The sequence below is a fragment of the Lepidochelys kempii genome, chromosome 11, assembly GCF_965140285.1.
Source record: "Lepidochelys kempii isolate rLepKem1 chromosome 11, rLepKem1.hap1, whole genome shotgun sequence".
NCBI lineage: Eukaryota > Metazoa > Chordata > Testudines > Cheloniidae > Lepidochelys > Lepidochelys kempii.
The window spans coordinates 80,347,734-80,359,814 of NC_136390.1; the positions used below are offsets into that span (position 1 = coordinate 80,347,734).

Sequence of the window (12,081 nt, forward strand, 5' to 3'; positions counted from 1 at the left end):
TTATTGTGTTAGTACAGGGTAGTGTTATGATTGTGTTGGCCCTCTCCTTCAGGTCTTGCATGTTGTTTGTGTCTAAAAAAGATTCCATTGTAGGGCTTCCTGCAGGAGGACCAGCAGACTGTCCAAGCTCTCTTCAACTGGAGCAGGGACTTGAATCTGACTCTCTTACATCCCTGGTAAATGCCCTAGCTACTGTGCTGTGGAGTCTCCCTCTGGCACAATGAATATTTAGTTTTTATACAAAGTGGAACAACTTCAACAGGCTAGAGGACATAGCCCCATCCCAAAATACTCAAGCATCAGGGCAGTCACTTGGGATGTGGGTGACCTGGATTCAAGTCCCTGCTCTAACTCAGGCAGAGTGGGGATTCAAACTTAGGTCTCCCACATCCCACAGGAGTGCTCTAACCACTGAGCTGTTGGCTACCATACAGTAGGATTTCACTGTCTCCCCCCTGTCTTTGGGGTGTGTGGTGGGTTTTTTTTCTTTTTGTGTGAATGGACTGACTTGTCTTAGGTGCCTAACTCCAGGAGAGGATTCACGGCGGAGAATCCTGAGCAGATATAGGCACTTCCTGTCAGCCCGTAAGTCAGGTGCATAAAGGCTCAGCTCAGATCAGTAGGAGATAGGCACCAAAATATCTCTGAGGATCTGAGTCTAAGCCCCAGCCCTTTTCTCTGCATTTCACTCCTGATTTGTTTAGGCGGCTCGCTGCTCAGTTGCTGGCTTCTGAGAATCCTTTTGTTGGGTGCCGAGCTTTCCCCATATAATGCATAGGGAGCCTGTGCACTCAACTTCGGGCAGAGAATTGCAGCAGGCAGCAGGGTGCCTGGGAGTTGGGTGTTTCACTGCTCAGCATTGGAATACCTACATACCTTTGAATCTAGCCCAACATGCTGATAGAGTAAGAGGGCCTTTGGTTACTTTTTTTCCACTTAAGACTTCAACCCAGAGTGTAGGCCTAAATTGACTTAATGGCTCTAACTAAAGATGGCACTTAAAAAGCTGCATGGTGCTTAAGGGTTAACACTGTCTGTTCCCATGTTTAGTAGACCTGCCTCTGGGCTGTCTGACACACATGGTGGTAATACTGCATCTATTCTAAATACACCCTTCTCTGTTTAGCAACTATGACATGTAATGGCAGCTTTGGGGTGGGGGGGAGGCATCCTTCAAGTAAGGGAGGACAACACTATCACATACCCAGAAGAGAAATTCTGCCCCAAATGCTGAAAGGAAAGGACGTGGCCCTATGAAACCACTGCCCCCCTTTCCTGCCACGTGTAAAAGGTTCCAATACTGCAAGTTACTTTGTCCCCATTTCCATTTTAAAAATAAAAAAGACCTTCAGCACTTACTGTGGCCTCCTCTCATTTCTCTTCCTATGTGCCATTGTGGTCTGGCTCCTTTCCTCTGCTGCAGCAATCTTTAGAAAGCATGCCAGGTTTCCATTGTCCCTCTACAGTCTCTTATCTTTCCCCTCCAGCCTTTGCTCTATGTGAAATTCTCCGCCCCCCACCATTTTCTCCTCTAATGACTCCTCCCTCTCTCTAACACCACCTCTCTCTAAACTTTCCTTCCTTCCACATCCAAGTCTCCTGGAACACCTAAAACTCCCCTAGTCTCTTCTCCTTTCCCTCATACTTACCTCATTCTCTCCTTTTCCCACCAAAACCCCTTATACTGTCCTCTTCTCTGCAAATCTGCCAATCTCTCCTTTCCCTCATGGGAAATGCCTCATTTCCCAACCTCTTTCCCTGCCTCATACTCCCTTTATCCTCTTTTTCCCCGCATTCACCAGTCTTTCCTCTCTCTTATCCCAAACCACCTGATTCTTCATTTTGATTTTTCTGCTATTTTATTGTTTGTTGTTACACTGTACTAATCAGCGTGATAGTCCTCCTTCTCCCCCAGATCCTCCAGTCTCTCATTCCTCTCCTTCCAAACCACTTCATTCTCCTCACTATGCCTAGTGTCTCCTCTCTATACAAGACTGACTTCCTCAGTCTCTTCTCCCTTTCACAAATCACAGCTCACTTTCTTCTCTTCCCAACCCCCTCCTCCTCCTCTCCCTGGTGGCCTGTACTGGTTTCATTTTAAAGCTGTGAACATCGTATGGAGAGCTTCACATGCTTTTTTTTCAAGATGAAGTACAAGGAACCATATTTATTATTCATGCATTTCCATTTCCTGCCTTTATAAGAAAATGTGTGTGCTCTTTGATTTGATCAATACAGGCATTTGGTAGGTGCCTGTATCAATGTTTGCAAGAAATGTGTTATACACCTAAAACAGAAATTCACTGACGAGGCTAGTTATGGTCTTTAACAAAAGTGGGGGTTTTACTTAGTGTTCTTTTCAGTCATCATATGCAGTCCAAATGTATGCTGAAACTATAAACACAAAGCATGAATTCCAAATGGAAATCCATTTTTATCAAATTTTTCATTTAATTGTGGTTACTTATAGACTCATAGGACAAGTCTACACTTCAGCGCTACATCAGAATAGCTGCTCCGATGCAGCATTAGGCATGCTGGCATAGTTACTCTATCTCTGCGAGAATTGGCAGCTATGTTGTGGGGAGAGCGTCTCCCGCCGACATAGCACTGGTGTGGTGGACAGTGCAAAACTTGTGTCGCTCCAGAGGGGAGGGTGCTTTTAACACCCGATTGATGTAAGTTACAATGACTTATGCGGTAGTGTAGACCGGCCCATAGACTTTAAGGTCACAAGGCGCCATCGTGATAATCTATTCTGACCTCCTGCCCATCATTGACCGTAGAACTTCAGCCACAGACTCCTGTAATAGACCCATAACCTCTGGCTGAGTTACTGAAGTCCTCTGATTATGATTTAAAGACTTCAAGTTCCACAGAATTCACCATTTACTCCATTCCAAACCAGCAAGTGACCCATGCCTCATGCAGCAGAGGAAGTCAAAACAAAAATAGGGTCTCTGCCGATCTGACCTGGAGGGAAATTCCTTCCCAACCCCAAATACGGTAATCCGTTAGACCCTGAACTAGTCACCAGGGAAAGAATTCACTGTAGTAACTGAGACCCCTTCCCATCCAGTGTCCGATCTTCAGCCCTTTGAGATATTTGCTACTAGCAGTCGCAGGTGGGCCACATGCTCGGCCTGCTGGCGGGGGAGGGGTGCTCTGTCCTGCTGCTGCTACGCCTCCCCCCACCCCCGGCACTTCCAACTTGCTCAGCCCTCCCCCCGGCAGCTGGGCCAGGGCGGGAAGCTGAGGGAGTGGTACAGAGACGCTTCTCATGCCAGCTGACTCCCCTCAGGGTGTCTGCGAGAGAGCCCGGCTGGGGAGGTGGTGGCAGCCCACCCCCTCCTCTGCCTGCCTGGGCCCAGCTGTGTGGGAAATGTGCTGAGGAAGGAGTCTTGTGCTGATTTTTTAGCATAATTAAATGTCTGGAAAGCATAGAGAAGATACCACGCGCTGTAAAGGTGCAAAGTAGTAAGATTATAATCGTCTTGTCTCTTGTTGTAATGTGATGTCTATAGACTTCCCTGATTTTCAAAGACACCGAGCATCCATTGGTCCCGTTAAAGTGAATGGGTGCTCAGCACTTCTGAAAATCCAGACCATTATTCTTGTAACATAACCTCAGGTATTGCAAGTAACACCAAGATATTCAGGCAGTCCACATGTAGGGAAGAGACAGCACCATCTGTTTCTCTCTCCTGCGGATATGGTCTTCACCATCGCTATTCAGCAGCACAGCTTCTAGAAGGATGTTGGAGCAAAGGCTGGCTTTATGTATACAAATGTCTAACCAAACCCAGTCTTTACCACAAACCCCCTCTTTCCAGGAACTGTCCTTTTAAGTAGTAGTACCTGCTCTACCCTGCATATGATTTGCCTGGATTTTCTTGATGTTACCTGCAACATCAAGTTGCCAGTATTTTGACTTTGTCCTTTTTCCTCTGACTTGCTGGAGGGGAAGCATCTCTCCACTGAACCAGTTCCAGAGGTGCTGTCACGTGTGACCTTTTAACTGGTCACATTCCTTAAAATAGTCTGTTGGTGCAATAGACAAGGAAATGACCACATTTTCCAGTGAGAGTGCATAGTTTATATCTTGTAAGTATACGAACCAGGGAAAGTACAACAGATTAAAAACAGTATGCCCTTCTAGACAGTCTGCCATCTGAAAATGTAAAAATGCTTGTAAACATTAATGGGTTCTTAGCATCTCCATATTTTTGAGCTCGAGAAATAACATTACCCTTCTGTGGGAGAAAGACACACAGAGTTGTTCCTGATTGCACATGATTGTGGGAGAGCCGTGGAAACAACCCCGATCTCCTGACTCCTAGTCCCAGGCCTTCATCATGTGGGCTCTTTCATTTTACGTAATATAAGCTTAAAACACCCACTCTCTATTTTTCAGATAGAAGCCGTCTACGCCAGTCAAGAAACCAGCAAAAGTATTTCACTATGGATATAGATGATGAAGAAAATATGAGTAAGATATGTATATTTACATAATAAACAATATAGTCCTTTCTGCAAGAGCCATTTTCCTTGCAGCTGGGTGGGCATACAGAAACGATATGAATACAATGAGAGGAAATTTCTGTGTGTGTATAGTTCACTTTATACTTGTGTTCATTAAAAAAGAATTTCCATACTGGGAAAGCTTTCAAATACATTCTGATTAACACATAATCCAGTTACCCTTCACGTGACTGATATCTTCATACCATGATCACTAATCGTCCAAGATATTTGTATTTCAAAACAGCTTGCTCCCTCTTAGCCTGTTTTCTCCTACTTTGAACCTGCAGTGAAGTAATGATGATTAATTAATACATCTATGGTTTGCACTGAAGAAATGCGGAGTGATATACTCTATTGATACGACACGCGCGTACCCTGTGTAGCATACTGTCTCCTACAAAAAACTAGATGTCCCAACACCCTTAGCTCTATGTACTTTCTACCTAATATCCCCAAATGCCACCCTGCAGAAGAACTGGAAGTAGAGATTACAGGACTATCCTAAACTCATATGAGGTCTGGGTTAGTGTAAGAGAGGAGCTCCTGCCTCTTATAGTCTTCCAGCTAGATTACAGGCTGAACAGAGATCTTATCTGCCCTAAGGATCAGAGCCTTTGTGCGCCAGGAGCGTGCCTGTAGCAGCCAGTCAATCAACAGGCAACAGACGACACTAACCTGAGAGGAGTGGTAGATACGCTGGGGTAGGGCAGGGACAGGATACAGAGGGACCTAGACAAATTGGAGGATTGGGCCAAAAGAAATCTGATGAGGTTCAACAAGGACAAGTGCAGGGTCCTGCACTTAGGATGGAAGAATCCCATGCACCGCTACAGACTAGGGACCGAATGGCTCGGCAGCAGTTCTGCGGAAAAGGACCTAGGGGTGACAGTGGACGAGAAGCTAGATATGAGTCAACAGTATCTTGTTGCCAAGAAGGCCAATGGCATTTTGGGCTGTGTAAGGTGGGGCATTGCCAACAGATCGAGGGACGTGATCGTTCCCCTCTATTTAACTTTGGTGAGGCCTCATCTGGAGTACTGTGTCCAGGTTTGGGCCCCACACTACAAGAAGGATGTGCAAAAATTGGAAAGAGTCCAGCGGAGGGCAACAAAAATGATTAGGGGACTGGAACACATGATTTATGAGGAGAGGCTGAGGGAACTGGGATTATTTAGTGTGCAGAAGAGAAGAGTGAGGGGGGATTTGATAGCTGCTTTCAACTACCTGAAAGGGGGTTCCAAAGAGGATGGAGCTCGGCTGGTCTCAGTGGTAGCAGATGACAGAACGAGGAGTAATGGTCTCAAGTTGCAGTGGGGGAGGTTTAGGTTGGATATTAGGAAAAACTTTTTCACTAGGAGGGTGGTGAAACACTGGAATGCGTTACCTAGGGAGGTGGTGGAATCTCCTTCCTTAGAAGTTTTTAAGGTCAGGCTTGACAAAGCCCTGGCTGGGATGATTTAGTTGGTGTTGGTCCTGCTTTGAGCAGCGGTTTGGACTAGATAACCGCCTGAGGTCCCTTTCAACCCTGATATTCTATGATAGATGGAATGAGATTTGAAGGGAACAGAGATCATTATTACTTTTGGGGTGTACCTGGGGGAGGGGAAACTAGGTAAATTGGGCAAGAAAGAGAGTTTGGGAAACCTGGGAAAGGGATAGGAATTGTGAGGACATGGGGTACAGGAGAATGGAGGGAGGGAGGATAAAGTAGATCAAATATAAGGGTTTGTGAAACAAGAAAGAGGGAATGTATAAGGAGATAAATCAAGTAATGGAAGAAAGTAAAGGAAGAAAATTGTACAGTGCTCTGGTCCCCAGCTATTTAGAGTAACAGATTGTTCTCATTAACGGTTTAGTCTTGCTCTGGCTCAGATTTAGCAAAGCATTTAAGCAAATGTGTAGCTTTAGATATGAGTAGCCCCTTGGCTTCAATGGAACTCCGCAAGGGCTTAAAGTTAAGCACATTTCTAAATGCATTGTTGAATTGGTGTGAAAGTACTCAGCCTCCTGCAGGGTTGAGCCCTAATTACCTACAGGAAGAAATACTGCCACCACATTATTATGCAGTTATCTCATTTTAAAGGTATTTGGTCTTTTAACCATCCTTATTTTTTGTAAATGATAATGAAGTAGTGTATATGTGTTGCTCTTAAAGTACTGTGCATGAAAATCTCCTATGCTTTACTGTAAATTGTTCGATGCTGTTTAAACATGAGCATTTGTTTATTCTGGCCCTGAATTGTAAAGCTAACATATATCATACCCTTTCTTTGATAAAGACATCCTAACAGTACAGCAAGGCCTTGTATGGGAAAGATACAATTTTACATGGGACGTTACAGTGCATTTTTATTGGGAAATCAAGAAGCTGGGCTGTTGTAAAATGACTTCATTTTATTAAAATTTATTCTTCTGGGCTGTGTTTCTTTAATTAAAATACTAGCTTGGGTTGGCCTGTGTTTGCTGCCAGTTAAATAAATTTTCTTGCATATTCAGAAGATTTTAATGTAGAGAAGACAACGGAATCAACTAGACATTTAAAAACAACAAAATGATCAATTAGCCAAAATTCATTCAAACAGCACAAATAGGAAATGGCAGCAATGCCTTTGCCTTTCAACTGATGTAGGAACTACTAGAATCCCATAGTGCTGAATTGAAGTTTGTGAACTTTCCTGGAAAATAGTTTCAGTAAGTAGAGATAAATATTCCTGAACCCTTATCCCTTACTATTACCTTGCAACTAGGGAGGCCATGACACATTCATATTGGGTTTGTCTTTTTATTTATTTTTTTTAAGCCTAGCCTGTGCTCTGGAGGCTATGTTGAGAACAAGATCAACAATTTCCAAAAGACACTCCCATAATAAGGACTAAAAGAAGTCAGAGATGTAATTTTGATAATTCAAGTGAATTAAAGAAAATACTACATAATTAAATAGGCAAGTTCTAACTGAGTATGCCTGAATACAAATAAAAATGGCCCTGTAGAGTTTGAGGAAAATGTTATTTTTTTATATTGATGTCCTGTAAATTTCCTTATTCAAAATATTTAATATGTCTACAACTTTTTTAATTAAAATGAGAAATCAGTTAAATGCAATAAGCTTTTCATCTTGTCATATAAAAATGTCACTGCACCAAGGACGATGCATGAAGCATATGGTATAATCAAGGGATGTCTAAGGGAAACTAAATACAGCCAGTTACAGTTGGATGATGATGTCATGTATGATACAGAGGAGTCTGTGCATTTGTATGTCTCCTTAGTGTGTGCGTGCGTGGGGAAGGGATTTTATTAAGGGTAAAATTCTTCTAAATAAATTTGATAATATAACCTTTTAAATTATGAAAAAATCAGCCCATCTATCGTTGAATTCTACAAATATTAATATTCGCTATCTTTCTGCACTTTTAAATCACATGGAGCTGCAGCTTGTAATATCAGAAGTTAGCTATTAAAGCTTATATTTTTTGTGGAACTACTTTTTAGGGAAATCTTGACAGGAGAGGAAGGTGGACATATGCAATATCATAGCCTCCAACTATAATCTTTATTTTACCTGCAGAGACTAAAACTCACAAAATTGGTTGTGCAAAATTTGAACGCAATGGTTATATTTTTTTCCTAAAATAGGGAAAAAATTGAAAAAACACTTGTTGGGATTTCAGGTGAAAGTGGGTATAATGCCTTTTTGTCTTTTATGCATTGAAGGTGTGGAGAAGGTGGTATAACAACACAGAATCATAGAATCATAGAATATCAGGGTTGGAAGGGACCTCAGGAGGTCATCTAGTCCAACCCCCTACTCAAAGCAGGACCAATCCCCAATTAAATCATCCCAGCCAGGGCTTTGTCAAGCCTGACCTTAAAAACTTCTAAGGAAGGAGATTCTACCACCTCCCTAGGTAACGCATTCCAGTGTTTCACCACCCTCCTAGTGAAAAAGTTTTTCCTAATATCCAGCCTAAACCTCCCCCACTGCAACTTGAGACCATTACTCCTTGTCCTGTCACCTTCTACCACTGAGAATAGTCTAGATCCATCTTCTTTGGAACCACTTCTCAGGTAGTTGAAAGCAGCTATCAAATCCCCCATCATTCTTCTCTTCTGTAGACTAAACAATCCCAGTTCCCTCAGCCTCTCCTCATAAGTCATGTGTTCCAGACCCCTAATCATTTTTGTTGCCCTTCGCTGGACTCTCTCCAATTTTTCCACATCCTTCTTGTAGTGTGGGACCCAAAACTGGACACAGTACTCCAGATGAGGCCTCACCAATGTCGAATAGAGGGGAACGATCATGTCCCTCAATCTGCTGGCTATGCCCCTACTTATACATCCCAAAATGCCATTTGCCTTCTTGGCAACAAGGGCACACTGTTGACTCATATCCAGCTTCTCGTCCACTGTCACCCCTAGGTCCTTTTCTGCAGAACTGCTGCCGAGCCATTCGGTTCCTAGTCTGTAGTGGTGCATTGGATTCTTCCGTCCTAAGTGCAGGACCCTGCACTTATCCTTATTGAACCTCATCAGATTTCTTTTGGCCCAATCCTCTAATTTGTCTAGGTCCCTCTGTATCCTATCCCTTCCTGCCACCATATCTACCACTCCTCCTAGTTTAGTATCATCCACAAATTTGCTGAGAGTGCAATCCACACCATCCTCCAGATCATTTATGAAGATATTGAACAAAACCGGCCCCAGGACTGACCCTTGGGGCACTCCACTTGATACCGGCTTGCCATCTAGACATGGAGCCATTGATCACTACCCACTGAGCCCGACAATCTAGCCAACTTTCTATCCACCTTATAGTGCATTCATCCAGCCCATACTTCTTTAACTTGCTGACAAGAATACTGTGGGAGACTGTGTCGAAAGCTTTGCTAAAGTCAAGAAACAATACATCCACTGCTTTCCCTTCATCCACAGAACCAGTAATCTCGTCATAGAAGGCGATTAGATTAGTCAGGCATGACCTTCCCTTGGTGAATCCATGCTGACTGTTCCTGATCACTTTCCTCTCATGTAAGTGCTTCAGGATTGATTCTTTGAGGACCTGCTCCATGATTTTTCCAGGGACTGAGGTGAGGCTGACTGACCTGTAGTTCCCAGGATCCTCCTCCTTCCCTTTTTTAAAGATGGGCACTACATTAGCCTTTTTCCAGTCGTCCGGGACTTCCCCTGATCGCCATGAGTTTTCAAAGATAATGGCCAATGGCTCTGCAATCACAGTCGCCAACTCCTTTAGCACTCTCGGATGCAACGCATCTGGCCCCATGGACTTGTGCACGTCCAGCTTTTCTAAATAGTCCCTAACCACTTCTTTCTCCACAGAGGGCTGGCCACCTACTCCCCATGCTGTGTTGCCCAGTGCAGCGCAACAGAAGCAGTGGAAAGAGTTATAATTTATTTATTGAGTTGAATTTTTTACTGCTCCACGTTAAGTCCATCCAATGCTCTGAGTGTCCTTGGCAATCTTTTAAAAATGTTCATAATAATAAAAAGACCCATCGGTTACCTCAGTATAAAACCAGATAACCCTGCAACAGTATCAAAATATAAAAAATTATTTGACCTCCCCTCAAAATCCCTTCTCCCCACAAAATCCATCCCATTGCCCAGACCTACCCATCAGATTGTGTCTGAGAGAGAAGAGACGGGTCTTGCAGCACACCCTGAATTTGAACCATTCAGGTTGATGAATCCCTTTGTGGCTGTACTGATCTCTTTCTGTTTTTTCAAGTTTCTTCCCACAAAACTATCCAGAGAGTGCTCACCCATGTGTAATTGGTCTCAACATGCCTGTTGCAAGGGAAGTTGCCCTTGCTAAGAGTTCCGCAAAAAAGTTAATGAGAACAGCAATAAAGAGGATGCCAACATTTTTGCAGCTGTGCCTTAACCAAGTGGGTGAAATTTAGGCATGAGAGGGATAGCTCAGTGGTTTGAGCTTTGAACTGCTAAACCCAGGGTTGTGAGTTCAATCCTTGAGGGGGCCATTTAGGGATCTGGGGCAAAAATTGGGGATTGGTCCTGCTTTGAGCAGGGAGTTGGACTAGATGATCTCCCGAGGTCCCTTCCAACCCTGAGATTCTGTGAACAGAGATCATTCTTTCTCATCAGATGAGGGGACTGCCCCGATGGCCCACCTTACCTGCATGTATTTGTTAACCATGTCTTTGGCCAGGAAACTCTCAAAAATAAACAAGCACACTTATAACAGATGCCTCCTCTCTTCAAAGAGGTAACTGTTTTCTTTGTAGCACGCCTTCCTTCTTTATTCTGGTGCCTTATACGTAGTAAAGCTCCAGGGAAAGAACATTTCAGTGGCAAAACTTGTTTCTTCTTCTGCTGACAACGTCAATGGCTGATCCTATCAGACTTGATTTTTGCCAACTCAGATACTGCAAAAATGGCTGAAATCTCCTGTTCACCCTGGAATATTTTTTAGTGTACATAAAACAAATTAGCTTGTCTGAGAAACGACTCACTCTCAAGTTGTCTGGGGCCAAGATTTCCAAAAGTTGGATCCTGCAGTCAGACATCTAAATCCATACTTTGACTAGTTTGCAAAAGTGCTGCGCACAGAACAGCTCTCATTGACCATAATGGGAGCTGTGAGGTGTGCAGCACTTTTGAAAATCAGATAGATGCTTAAATACATATTTAGAGTTTAACTTTTTGAAAATCTTGACCCTAGTGGTTAAGTGACCACTGGAAGAGTGTGTATCTTCACCAAGGAGAGGTTCAAGTAGACATCTATTCACCTGTTCAACACAAAAGCTGATTTGAAGAAGTTGTATCCATTTTGCTCAGTGCAGTGTTTTAACAGTTCAGATAGTGAACCCTTTCTTGCAGTCTGTCAGCTAAGAATTTTACTTGCCAATAAAGTTGTTGATATTGATATTTCTGAGCATGCTGCTGGTTCTAATGGATATTTTGTTGAAAACTGTGACAGCAGCAGCACAAGATCTAATGTCAGGTTATAAACCAATTTCTTTTCATCGTGTTTTAGTACTCGTTTCACATTCAAATGAGTTAATTTATAAGCTAGATTTTCAGAGGATCTCAGCTGCCGTTTGGGCACCTTTATGAAGTGACCAACTTTTCAAAAGCTCCTATTTAGGACATCAGGAGCAGCTGTGGGCTGAGCGCTTTTGAAATGCTTACCACTTCATATAGTGGTCTAAATGGCAGTTGAGCTCTTTTCAAAATCTGATCCATAATCTTTAAATAAATATTAATACTTAAATATAAAAGGTTTTGTTTCCAGATTCAATTACAGTAGAATCTCAAAGATTCAAACGCCAGAGTTACGGACTTACAGGTCAGCCAGACACCCTGTGGAACCAGAAGTAATAAACCAGGCAGCGGGGAGACAAATTAAAACCAGCAACTACTGTACGGCCTCGGGGCTTTAGCCCTGGGACTCAGGGCTTCTGCCTTGGGGGTGGGGGTGGGGGGTTAGGTCTGCAGCTGCAGGATGGAGGTGTGGGTCAGGGCTCCAGGTGGGGGTGGGGAGGCTCAGGGTTTCTTAGCCTCGGGAGCACCAGGGCT

At 43.4% G+C, this 12,081-nt stretch overlaps 1 protein-coding gene across 11 annotated transcripts in view; it reads left to right on the forward strand.

Moving 5' to 3' along the window:
• The window catches only part of ADARB1 (adenosine deaminase RNA specific B1), a 225,200-nt gene that overhangs the window by 147,097 nt on the left and 66,022 nt on the right, over positions 1-12,081 (forward strand). For 8 of the 11 annotated variants that reach the window (XM_073306981.2, XM_073306973.2, XM_073306972.2 and 5 more), the window contains one exon: positions 4,415-4,489. In XM_073306981.2, the coding sequence (XP_073163082.2) occupies positions 4,462-4,489 (28 nt within the window). In that variant the 5' untranslated portion in view covers positions 4,415-4,461. Of the gene's footprint in view, positions 1-93; positions 177-4,414; positions 4,490-12,081 lie in introns of those variants that run through there. The other 3 variants (XM_073306982.2, XM_073306979.2, XM_073306974.2) reach the window with 2 other exon arrangements.